Raw genomic sequence first — 13499 nt, 5'->3', positions numbered from 1 at the left:
TTTAGATCTTCCACAATCTTCAACTTCAAGGCTTTCTTTACTCTCAACCCTCTAGGCTCTTTACTTCTTCCCATTTCCTTATTCTTCTTTCTTCCTCACTTACTCTCCATTGGAAGACATCTCCCCCTACTTTCTTGAAATTCTCTTTTATATCTAATAACTTCAAGATCCAATACTAGCCATTGGATTTTCTTTAGCAGAGAAAATCTCATCTATTAAAAATAGCACAATCCATGCTATTTGGTCTTTTTAAATCTCCACCATTAGATTTCTTTCCCTTTTTCAAGACGAAATCCCCACCATTCAAGAAAGCACAATCCACGTGCTCTTTTAACTTTTAATCTCATCAATTGGAAAATTCAATACATTTCCTCCACCCTTAATCTTGTTTTCCATTCCATAAATAGTTTTTTTTCTATTTATTTAATTTGACCATTTTCCAAGCATCACATGTGAGTGACTAATTTCACTCACAATTTTCTTTTTAATTCAAATCTCACATTTTCAACACTAATGAGAAACTAATTTATTTTCCTTTTGGATTTATTTAAATCCTACATAATCATGTCTCCCATTTAATGCTCACATGACCATTTTCCCTTTTTCTTTTGGAATTAATTTATTACATCTTTCTCTTGGAAGAGAACATGCCATGTGTCACTCTAAGACACAAACCTTAGCCTCCAAGCTTAAATCTCCACCCTCGATGTGGCTTCACCACATTAATCCACCATTTTTTGAAAAATCAATTGTTTTCTCACATAATTGAATATTTACTATTTTTTCTATTTTCCATAATTTAATTCTCTTGTGGAATTCCACTCCAAATTACTAAAAATACCATTTCTAAATTATTAATCCCATTTATCTCCACATAAATATAAAAATGAAAAATTAATTAACTTTCATACTTAATTCCACCTAGAAATTATTTCCAATTTACCAAATTACCCTTTATTAGACTTCATTATCCAAATTACCAAAAGGCCCATCTCATAGGGCACCATTCTTCTCAAAATTTCATCACCTTCTCAAAGGCATTTTTGAAAATTTCTCACTTCCTTTCTCATTCTCCTAACACTAGTAACACTAGGTGTTACACTCCGCCCTTGATCCAAGTTGTTCCTTCCAGTCCAAAGGGATGGTCGAACGTAGACTCTCAACGACAAGGAATGGACTCTGGTAGTCGATCTATTGGGAGACGGCTAGCACCTGCAAGTATTCCAATGCTCCAGTAAGTAAGAGAGTAAATGGACAAAGTATCAGTAGGTTAGAGAAGAACATACATTAACTCTGAGGAGAGATGGTTTATATAAAAGAAGGGGAAGCCCTCCTGCATGCATGCATCATGCGTTTGCAGGGTGATAGGACTGACCTCTGGCGCCGAAACTTTTTGGTGGCGACACGGTGCCAATGAGACTTCCATTAATGTGGATGAGATCTACAATTAATGGGGATGAGATCTACTATAAATGAGGATGAGATCTTGAGCGGACACGAGAGTATCTAGCGTGCAGTTATAATGGTGTTGTTACAAGCAGTGCATGGCCAAGATTGGACCACAGGCTAGTTCGTGTGCTAAGGGCCGAGATCGGACCCCAGGTTGGGGGCCGAGACTAAGCCGTGGGCCAAGGGTCAAAATTGGGCTGGTACGGTCCACAGCCCCCCAAATCGGATGCTTGAAAAACGAGTATTCGAGCTAAAGAAAGAGAGTCCAGGCGGTTTTGCTACTTTAACCAAGTTTAGCAACCAAGCTAGTGTTGGAGCTTGGCTGGGATAGATAGCCGAGCCATCATGCGGATATGCCTGAGGCCGATACTCAAGTTGATGTGTGGCGGTTTTGTCCAACGCTCAAACTGGGGTCGGAGTTAAGGGGATGTTATTTTTGAAAGGTTCGAAGCCAGTCTTAGTGATGCCTAATGTTGTTGGAGGTTTCAAAAGGTCGTTCTAACAGTATTTTGTTGCCCGCATGACCCAAGATTCGAAATGTATGCCTAAGGGGGCATGATAGTGCACGTCACAATAGCGGCACCCCATTACCCTAGGCACGACGCTTTGTCAGGGCATTGATTAGATGCTAGGTGTCATTGTCTCTGTGATGGATGTTCAGCGACGGATGGTCTTCACCCGTTGGATGTGTTTTGAGGTATTTATAAATAAGTCTTTCACTCGCTTACTTGTACTTCTTCATTCGTCTATCAAATTTGTCTAGCTTTTGTCGCCTGAAGATCTTTGCTCCCAATTGCTTGTAGTGTTCGGTCTCCATCTTCCACAAACTTTCCATATACAAGTAATGGCCCTGTCCTTATGTTCCCCTTTTGATTTTTCATTATCATCTGGTCTCCCCGAAAAGGTCTAAGAAAGCAACTTTGGGCGAGTCTGGGGGGTTTGGTGCCTAGGCAAGGGTTTAAGCTTTTGCCCCCCTTTGTTAGGTTTAGGGGGGCGGTCCAGGTTGTGGGGTTCCGAGTGCTAACTTCTTCTCTTTTCTCGGGACCTTGTAGGTGTGCTATCTATGGCTGGACCGCCTTCAACTTCTTATAATTGGGTGAGCGAGGATGTGGCCAAGGTCGCTTCGATGTACACCATCCCTGAGCTTGTGAATGCTATGAGGGAGCAGATCTCTCTTTCAAGATCTCATCCTTATTTATGATAAATTACATCCCCATTAATTACAGATCTCATCCACATTAATGACAGTCTCATCAACACCATGCTGCCACTAGAAAGCTCCGACGCCGGAGATCCAGTCCTATCACCTTGCAAACGCACGACACATGCATACAGGAGGGTCTCCCCTCCTTCTATATAAATCAGTTCTTCTCATATGCAATGTATGTTCTTCTCTAACTTACTAATACTCTGTCCATTTACTTTCTTACTTATTAAAGCGTCAGAATGATTGCAGGTACCAGTCACGCCCCGACAAACCGACCACCAAAGTCCATTCCTTATCGTTAGGAGCCTACATCCGACCATTTCTTTGGGACAAAAGGAACAGAGGCCATGGCAACTATAGGCTATAGCACTATTAAATATAAATCCATAGATTGGAAGAGCTATACATCAGAGTCTTTTATCACAACATAATCTTTACAAGATGCCACCCAACCATCTCAGACTCAATCTAGGTGGTTCGCGGTAACCACATTCTTTGTCATTTCAAAATTGCTTATAAAAATTTAACAGTAAATTTTATATAAAAATATTTTTCTTATATTGAAATAAGAAAATAATAATATGATGAAGATGTGTGGCAAATATGTGACTTCCATGTTTTATGCAATGTGACACTAAATATATTGAACTTCATAATAAAATTTTAAGAAACAAAAACAATTTAATTATTATATTTCAGCAAATAATAATATGATGAAGATGAAACAGTTTACTGGTGTAGGTGTCAGAAGAGAAAGAGCATTGCCCAACCACTCCTCACCACATATACTTCGTACCAATTACATCAAATGCTTTCTGAGTGACATACATTTTAACTCAGCTCATTTTTTTACCCTAAAGATTTATTATTTTTTTATTAATAAATAATTCTATATTATTATTGTATTAAACCGAACCAACCGGTCCAAACCCTTAGTATTCCATGCCCGCCCATGGAAGAAGTCTCTTGACTTTCGGCCAGCTACACTTCCCAGTATATATGAATTGAAGAGGGGAGGCCCAGAGAGAGAGAGAGAGAGAGAGAGTGATATGCCGGAATATTGCGTAACCGGGGGAACAGGATTGATAGGGGCTTCCATAGTGAAGTCGCTGCTGGAAAAAGGTCACATCGTTCGGACAACCGTCCGAGATCCAGGTTTGATTCTTCTCTCTGCTCTGCTCCGCTCAATGTAAGACAACGATTATGATTCTTGCTGTTGCTATTTTAATCTTCTAATGCTGAGAAAGGGAAATTCTATTCAGAATCCGAAAATTTACTCTTCAAAATCTATGTCCTATTAAAATTTTTAATAATTTTAATATACTTCTTTTACCTCCACAACTCACAGCAAACTCTCTCATCCGATCACCTCTCATCCCCAATCATCACCTAAATATATAAATACGCACTCACACACACTTATATATATATATATATACACACGGCAACTTAGCGCGCACACACATATACACTCACACACCAATACATCCACACACCTATATAAATATATATATATACACACTCACACACATTTATATATATATATATATACAAGTTCCATGGCCACGACCATGACAGTCGCGGCCATGGTTTCTGTAATCCCCACACCGCGAGGTGCGGGAGTTTTTGAAATCCTTGCACCACGAGGTGTGAAGATTTCTAAAATCTCCACACCTCGCGGTGCGGGGAATCAAGCCTTCCCCGATTGCTGGGAAGGCTTGATTAAATTTTTTTTATTTTAATTAATTTTGTTTTATTATAATAAAATAAATATAAATAAATAAATTCTAAATATATGTATTTTAAGTAATTATAAATTAATTAATTTTAAATTTTAAATCATTGTAATTAAGTGTTGAATTTTTAATACTTAAAAAAATTTAAAATTTATTTTATTGAATTACTTAAAAATACGCATATCTAAAAATCCTATTATCATTTAAAATAATTTTTTTTAAATATATATATCTTTACCTAATTCAATAAGATAAATTTAAAAATCCTATCATCATTTAAAATATATTCTTTTTAAATATATGTAATTATAAAAAATATATATTTTAAATTATGATAGAATTTTTAGATATGTGTATCTTCAAGTAATTTAATAAGATAAATTAATTAATTTTAAATTCTTTTAAGTATTAAAAATTCAACACCATGATTTAAAATTTAAAATTAGTTAAATTATAATTACTTAAAATGCAGAAATTTAAAAATTATTTATTTGTATTATTTTTTAATTTTATTTTATTATAATAAAAATTTTAATTAATATAAAAATATAAAAAGTCTTCCCAATTGTTAGTAATCGGGGAAACCTGACTTTCCCAACTGCTGGCAGTAGGGGATTTCAGCAATCCCCGCACCTCGCAGTGCGGGGGTTGCTGAAATCCCCTCACCTTGCGGTGCGGGGATTGCTAAAAACCTCCGCACCGCGAGGTGCGGAGGTTTTCATGGCCGCGGCTGCCATGGCCGCGACCATGCTTTTGTGTGTGTGAGTGTGTATATATATATATAGGTGTGTGTGAGTGTGTGTATATATATATATATATATGTGTGTGCTAGGTTGCTGTGTGTATATATATATGGGTGTGTGTGTGTTCTTGCTAGTTGCATGGCCGCAGCTGCCATGGCCGCGGCCATGCTCTATATATATATATATATATATATGTATGTGTTTGTGTGTGTATATGATGTAGGAGAAAAAGAGAGATACGAGATGATGGTCGGCGATAAGAGGTGATCGAAGAAGAGGGTTGGCTGTGGGCTGTGGGGGGATAAAATAGGTATTTTAAAATTATTAAAAATTTTGATAGGACGTGGGTTATGAAGAATAATTTTTCGGGTTCGCGATAGAATTTCCCGCAGAGAAATCAGGTTATTAAATAACATTACCTGCATTCAAACATTCTAAGTTTTCCCCCTTCAAACCCCAACCGTTACTGCTTCGTGTTGGTTTATCAGATGCCAATTCAACTGAAATCGAACAAGTTTTGACTGAGGTATTTTTTACTAATAATGAGAAACAAGTCCATCCGAGTATTTCTAGAAGAGTCGAATCGATGATCTGAAAAGTCGAGCTGCCATCACAGAAACGTTCCAATCGCGCGATAATTTTCCCCAACCACACTCATTTTTCCCCTCTTCATAGCAAATTCAAGCTAAGTTTACATGGAATCTATCTGAATACAGATACTGGGTACTGTGAGTGTGTGCGTTCATATTTAAAATCATATCTATTCATGGTTTATAACTCTCTCTCTCTCTCCCCAAAGGTCCAATATGGATTTGTTTTCAAGGAGAAGTTAGAGAGATGAGATTACTGTATCTGTATGTTTCCAAGCTAGAGTTTGAAATTATCTTCCTCAAATATTGTTAAAAGATGAGGATCCTATTGTCTAATTTAAATACAAGTATCACACCTCTCTCGAACCTTATTCTTGTCATATCCCATGGTTACGCAACATTTGCTCAAGGAGACAGCGATCACTGAAGAATCTAATGTAACCCAAATTTAAGCAATATTTGTCAGAGTACCTCTAATTTTTGGGCAAGGAAATTATTCGGGGAACGGGAAGCTGTATTGCAAGGGCATCATTGGTATAATCTAACCAAACTTTGTAGTACCAGTTTAGGAAGAAAGAGAGAATTTGCTCTGGTCCAAAAACCCGAGCTTAGATTAATTCCTCACCATAAGGCATAAATATACCCTTCAACTCGTCCCTTATAGCCATTTGCCTCCCCCAACTTGAAAGTAGATTCAATTTTCTACAATCACACAACTCATCTCTCACAAGATTGTGCGTAAAATACACACGCACTGTCAGTGGGCCACCGACGAGAAAGGGGAGAGGTGGGTAGACGACAAGGAAATAGAAGTCGCCAACAAGGGAGGCAATGGGTCAGTTGACTAATAGGTGGGTCAATAGGTCGGTTGGCCAAGGCAAGAGCAGCAATCGATGGGTTGTCGATCGACCCATCGCCTCTCTTGCCTTGGTTGACTGACCCACCAGTCGATGGTTACTGACCTATTGCCTCTCTCGCCGGCAACTTCTATTTTCTCCCCTCTCCCTCACTGACAATGCACGTGTATCTTGTGAGAGATTAAGTGTGTGTGATTATAGCAAAATTGAAAGTTGAGGGGCATGCTAGGTCCACTTTCAAGTTGGGGAAGGGGGCCAAATGACTATAAAAGAAGAATTGGAGGGCATATTTACGCCTTATGCCTTAGTTACTCAATAAAAGTATGATGGAGTTTGCTCTTTGACCATCACTAATGTTGAAGATATGATGATCAAGTTTAAAGTTAGATTAGTTTTATCTCTATTTTAGATATTAGTTTGAGTTCAACTCTTGATTGAGTTAGTTAGATTTATTATTGTTGTTAGTTAGATTTATTATTGTTGTTGTCAATATACAATAATTAATTTATTTAATTGGAAACGTCGTCGTCAAACTAGCTAAGCCTACAAGAAAGAAAACAATCAAAGGGTATGGGGAAGTCCTCACATAAACACTTCAATGTTTAAGTCAAACAATAAAAATGAAAAAACTATATTAAAACCAATATTAGAAATATATGTTTTCAGGAATAAGTGTATGCCTATTTATAAAGGAGTATGGAATAATCCGAACTCTGAAGCAGTTCATGATTAAGATTGTTACAAATAACCTCTATCTTGACTGATACTAACCCTATTAAGATTAGGATTTTGATATTTTGGGACTTGTTAGGATTAAAATTTTTATGGATGATATTTATCCTAATATTCCGAAATCTTTTTAAAATTATAATTCTTTATGGATAATTAGTTATTCTTTTCTTCGAATATTTGGAAGGATTTTTAAATGTCAAAATTATCTAATTTGTGCATTTATGCAGAACCCCCCTAATTATGGGAAAATTTACGCCTTTTAGCCTAAATAGTTATTTTGAACTTTTGAGCTTTTTTAGTCTTTTAATGAACTTTTGTTTTATGACATAACAATTATTATTGGAGTTGGATTTATCTTAGAATGACTACCTTTGCGCGGCCTCCGGTGCTCGTACCCTCGATTACGCCAGGGGAGATAAATCGCAGATGTGAGACTTCGTTTCACTGCGCAGGACAAGAATTGAACTCATGACCTACTGGACTGATACCAGCATATCGTTTGCCCGACCGCTCGACTTGTGCCCTAGGGGCAAGTTGGATTTATCTTTATCTGTTTTAAAGTTGTCCATAAATATCATCAGCCTTGATATTTACACGATTCAATACAATTTTTTTTCCATGTCTTCCAACAACTAAACTGCTTTTTCTTTGTTGACAGAAAATGTGGAAAAGGTTGGGTTTCTTTGGCAGCTTCAAGGAGCCAAGGAAAGGCTAAAGATTTTCCAGGCCGATGTGAAGGTTGAGGGAAGCTTTGATGAATCTATTCAGGGAGTTGATGGCGTCTTCCATGCTGCAGCTCCAGTGCTAGTTCCACATGATGAGAATATTCAGGCAAAGTTTATCTTAGAACCTTAACACAACTGACAATGACGCAGAATTTATTGATTATCCTTCAAATGCTTTTGCTCAGAAATTAATTGAATACCTTAGCGAATTCCTGCTCTTGAAATGCCAAAGAAATGGATACATGAATGCATAAAATATATGTGATGTTATCTTCGTAGTTATTCTGGTTTCTGTTCTGTGAATGAAGATGCAAAATCTCACTACTCTTAACACTGCAGTTAACTCTGGTAGATCCAGCTATAAAGGGCACCCTTAATGTCTTGAGCTCCTGCAAGAAGTCAAGCAGTGTGAGAAGGGTTGTGTTAACCTCTTCCTGCTCTGCAATAAGATATCGTGCTGATGCGCAACAAGTTTCCCCCCTTAATGAATCACACTGGAGCGATTTGGAGTATTGCAAGCAGTACAATGTAACTACAACACAACCTACGTCTCATATATCTTAAACATTACAAAAGCACACGAGGCCAGTACAATGAGTAAAACGAACGAAAACATTTGCCCATTTTGCGATGGCATATTGTTCAATATTCTTGACATTATTGAATAAATTTTTGGCTTCCTTCTAGCTTTGGTATGCATATGCAAAGACTCTAGCAGAGAAAGAGGCATGGAGAGCAGCATCCGAAATTGGGATCGATCTAGTGGTGGTGAACCCATCTTATGTAGTTGGTCCCTTGATAACTCCACAACCGACCAGTACACTTCTATTGACATTAGCTATGGTTAAAGGTTTTATGCTCCATCTTTGATATGATTTTTCACTTAGAGCCAACGTTTATGTCCAGAACGGTCACGGAGCACATATTGCTTGCTTTTGCTTCTGTCATTTTCTAACAATTTTTTAATAGGTTCGAGAGGAGAATACCCAAATCAAGCTCTAGGATTTGTACACACTGACGATATGGTGGCTGCACATATCTTGGCAATGGAGAAAAGGGAAGCATCAGGCAGAATTATATGCTCTAGCTCAGTAGCTCACTGGTCAGAAATCATGGAGATGCTTCGGGCCAAGTATCCATCGTACCCATTTGAAAGCAAGTATGATATGATGTTTTCGCTTCCGTTTCATACCTTCAAAGTTAGGCTTTAAGTTTCTCAAGAATTGAAGTTGATACGTAAAACAACTCACACTTGTGCGTGTAGGTGTGGCAACCAGAAAGGAGATGACACCCCACATGCTATGAACTGTAGCAAGATTCTTGAGCTGGGCCTTCCTCCACCGAAGACGCTCGATCAAATGTTTGATGACTGCATCAAGAGCTTTCAAGCCAAGGGATTTCTTTGAGCTCCATCGTCTCATCCGCTGGTTCTTTGGTTGTGTTAACGCAATTTATGGAAATGATTATTTTTTTCTAATTTTTGGTGCTAGTCAAATATTTGTTCCCCATAATTGGTGTTATGCTATCACTTAATTCCCATACCAGCAGTTCAAACTGGTCAAGACTGCCTTCCCAAGAAGGGATTTGAAACACTTACATTTCAGAATTTGTCGTTTTAAAATGATAGTCATTTTTCCAAGCATTCTCTCATGATTTTTATCATTATTAGTTGGCTTATTCTCTTTGAAGTCTCTTCTGACTTAGGCATTGGCATCTTAGATCCATTTCAGAACAATTTTCTCTTATGATCACATATCACATGTGGAAACCAGTCATAGTATCAGAAACATTGGCTACAACCATATATGGAAAACTTCGCGTTACTTGATGTCAACATTTATTTGTTGCTAATGATATTTTGCATCATGAACTTTTCCTTTTGAAAGACAGCTATTTATAAATAAGGGGTTGGTTAATTACTAAAAAAATACTCACTTTTATCCATATTTTTAATTTTAAAATTATTTTTTTAATTTTCCAATACCCACATCACCTTTGTTAGTTGTTTCAATTTTACAACCCTATTAAAATCTGTTAAATTCACCGTTAAAAATGTTGTTGATACGGTACACTTGTGAAACTCAACCTACTCTTTTTTCCTAACATTTTCTCTCTCTGCACGGTTGTGGAGTCATCTAACCATAAATGAAAATCACCTCAAGAGCTTAAGAGAGAAAACCCATCTCCAGTCAACTCTAGAGTTGAAAAATGGGTGGGTCAGCTCACCCTGCCCGCCTCCTGCTTGGCCCACCCATTTTGTGGGCTGAGCTAAATTTAGCCTGCGAGAGAGACAGGCCGGGTTGGGCTAGGCAATGAAAAATGGGAGCCAACATGACTCTACAACCCTTAATAAAAGGGCTAAGATGGGTTGGACCGAACCATGGGAAGCAATTTGCTTCCTTGCAATGATTCTTTCATTGCCCTGCAATTTTGATTTGATTGCATGCAGGCGGTGCTGGGCCATTTTGGTGGACTGGGTCAGGTCGGGCTAGAGGCCACAAAGCACTGGCCCAGCACAGCTTGACCAGCCCGTTGCTACAGTATCAGGCTAGGTTGAGCTGAGCTGGGAGGTGGGCTGCCTGGCCCATTTGACAACTCTAGTAAACTCCTAAAACAACAATGGCAGCGGCGGTGGCAGTAGCAACAACAATGGAGCAGCCACCCAAGTCCAAACTCGGAAGCCCATTTCCATTTCCGGTTGTGGAGGCATCATTCTTCTAGCCGGCTCCGACGATTTACGGCGGGCTTCCTCACTGGTACTATCGACAATGACAGAGGCCACGGTGGACGTTGCTGCTGCTGTATGTCTCTGTGCGCGTGCGCGCGCGCTTGTGAGAGAGTGAGAGAGAAGGCCCACAGTGAAAGAGAGCTTTGCAATGGAGTAAATCCACGTGGAGGAGGAAATCAAATGTGCAAGACAAGTCAGCAGTTTTTGACGGTGAAATTGTCTAAAACAACTAATAAAGGCGATGAATGTCCTTTTTTTATAATTAACCCTAAATAAATATATACATCTTATATAGTTCAAAACATGTATTTGGTTCAGCTTAGACCTTAGGATGAATTACATTTTTTAAATTATTTAACTTCTAATAACGTTAAAAGGAACAACTGGGCAAGTTGAACCTCAGTTAGGTGGTTTATTATATATGAGGCGAAGCCCAAAACTGGAACGAACATGGACTGGACATCGGACTGCAAGTATGAGGCTGATGGGGCCAGTCGTTACAGCATTTATTTGGTCGGGCCATTAACTGTTTAGATGTACTCTTCAAAAAGGAAAGGGCAAAAAAAAAAAAACCTGAGACTAATGTTAGGACTATGGACTTTTTAAATCTTTATGATATTGTCTATTCTGAGCCTAAAGTTTCATGAATTTGTTTTTGAATTTTAGTTAAAAAAATCTCATACCAATGAAGATATTGTTTACATTTATGTGTCATTGATCGTCCTCATGTCTAATCAATGTAAGAGTTTAATTTGCACACCTAACAATTCTCTCCTCAAACAAAGGATGACGTCAATATGGTATTTTTTTTTTCTTCAGGCCTCCCTTCCAACGATCATCTATTTGTCTGTTCCATCAAAATCAATTACTCATCTTTATCGTGGACCAATAACACGTTTGTGAAGTTCCAGAATACCCCCACCTCAAGAGCTCACTCCAAATAAAACCCAATCACAAATTTAATTATAAGCTTAAGTGGGGCCAACCACCTTTGTCTGACATTTTGAAAATTTCCTTCACACAGTTCCCCTAGTTAAGTCCGGGGCCTAGGCTTTGATACTATTATTAAGAATATGGACCTCTCAAATATCCATATTAGTATGATATTGTCCACTATGGATCTAAGCTTTCATGGATTTATTTTTAAATTTTACCTAAAAGGCTTCAATCTAATGAAAATATTGTTTATACATATATGCCATTGTCTAGTCAACATGAAACTTTAGTTTGAATACCCAACAACAAATCCCTCAAATAAATCATTCCAAGAAAAGAAAAAATATTAATTGAATAAGTCTCAAACTCAAAGTGGAAATATATATTATGGCTATTTATGTTCAAAAACGTTATTGTGTGAAGGGAAAAGAAAAAAGTCGGGTCAAGTAACCCATTTGCCACACTAACAACTAAGTCTTGGTAGTCTAGCAGTAGTATTCTTCTATAAACTTAATTTCCACACCGAACCACTTTAAAATTCAACCTGAGAACTGACCCACACACACTATTAATTACGTGCTATATTGGCAATTTTCCTCGTGGAAAATGAGACAAAATCCAACAATATTTCAATAAAATTGGTAGCACAAAGAAGACCTTTGAATGAGAAGAAAAAAGTCTCCGCAGAACAGCTGAGTGAATTAATATTGTGGATGAGAAGAGTGTAAGCAACACGCATCTCTCTGTCTCTGTCTGTCTCTCTCTCTCTCTCTTTGTGTTTTTTTTTTTTTCTTCTGAGTTTGATGGATGGCAGCCCAGCAATGTGGGTTGATGAGTAAAACCCTAATTATGATTGCACAGTCCATGGCTTCATGATAAGTGTCTTTTATACACTTATTTTGGTCTATAAACTTAGCATTTATACATTCAATGGGCATGATTTCTACTTGATTTGGTTCTATATATGGTTATGTAGATGTGGAGCATGTGTTAAAGCGGACATGGAGCAAAAAGAGTGATTTTTGGTGCATGATGGGAGTGAAATGAAGCTTGGAGGCATGGTCGGGTTTCGAATTAAAAAGAAGCAAAAGAGTATCGAAAACAATAAGTTGAAGATGATAAAGCAAGAGACCAAAGAAGAAGGCTAGCGGGCTTATAGCGGTATGCATACCGCTGTAGCACCGCTATAAGACTTAGTCTCTGGAGCTCACGGTCTTACAGCGGTATGCATACCGCTGTAGGACCGCTTTAGGAATTATTTTCTGGAGTTCACGGGTCTGCAGCAACAAGCATACCGCGGTAGGACCGCGGTAAGGTTCAAAGCTTCGGTTTAAGCTCGTTTTAAGCCCGTTTCGGCCCAAATAAAAGAGAGATGGACTCCTTCAAGGGGTAGGACTTTGATAACCTAAAGAGAACTATATAAAGGCTCATTTAAGAAAGATTAAGGAGCTTTTGAAAGAGGGAGAAGACGGCAAGTCGAGGCAAAAAGAGAAGATTTTCTTGAAAATCTTCGGTTTTTGGTTTTATTTTTCTGTTCTTTATTCTTTGCAACATCATGAACTCCGTTTTTATTACTTTCTCGTTGGTTAAAATTATGTTAGGCTAAGTACTTTGTGGCTAGAGTGATTGATGAAACCTAGTTTAACGATGGTTTAATTAAGAGTATTTGGGTTTTATTTTATTTTTGTCTTTTGGATGGATCATTTATTATACACTAACTCTGTTTTGATGTTCGGCCGTCATTAGAACGTATTTGTGATTTATATTGCTTTCGAGAGATTCAATATAGATTAGCA

The 13499-nt window shown here is 37.9% G+C and overlaps 1 protein-coding gene across 2 annotated transcripts; it reads left to right on the top strand.

Moving 5' to 3' along the window:
• Positions 1–3630: 3630 nt before the first annotated feature.
• Positions 3631–9655, top strand: LOC127798004 (tetraketide alpha-pyrone reductase 2). Of its 2 annotated transcripts, none has more exons than XM_052331272.1 (6): positions 3631–3811; positions 7973–8145; positions 8379–8567; positions 8727–8856; positions 9009–9198; positions 9304–9655. In XM_052331272.1, the coding sequence occupies exons 1-6, from the start codon at positions 3706–3708 to the stop codon at positions 9443–9445; spliced, it is 930 nt and encodes a 309-aa protein (XP_052187232.1). In that variant the 5' UTR covers positions 3631–3705; the 3' UTR covers positions 9446–9655. The 2 variants fall into 2 exon arrangements, with proteins under 2 accessions (XP_052187232.1, XP_052187231.1); XM_052331271.1 differs by having other exon boundaries at positions 8727–8889.
• The last annotated feature ends 3844 nt before the right edge of the window (positions 9656–13499 follow it).

Source organism: Diospyros lotus, chromosome 3 (assembly GCF_014633365.1).
Source record: "Diospyros lotus cultivar Yz01 chromosome 3, ASM1463336v1, whole genome shotgun sequence".
NCBI lineage: Eukaryota > Viridiplantae > Streptophyta > Magnoliopsida > Ericales > Ebenaceae > Diospyros > Diospyros lotus.
This window is presented reverse-complemented; position numbering and strand designations above follow the sequence as displayed.

What these genes read in the sequence shown, in the direction of transcription:
- LOC127798004 (XM_052331271.1), top strand. Translation starts at nt 3,706, where the DNA reads ATGCCGGAATATTGCGTAACCGGGGGAACAGGATTGATAGGGGCTTCC. An exon ending in AGTATTGCAAGCAGTACAAT is followed by an intron (nt 8,568 to 8,726) that starts GTAACTACAACA and finishes GCTTCCTTCTAG; the next exon opens with CTTTGGTATGCATATGCAAA. An exon ending in TCGTACCCATTTGAAAGCAA is followed by an intron (nt 9,199 to 9,303) that starts GTATGATATGAT and finishes TTGTGCGTGTAG; the next exon opens with GTGTGGCAACCAGAAAGGAG.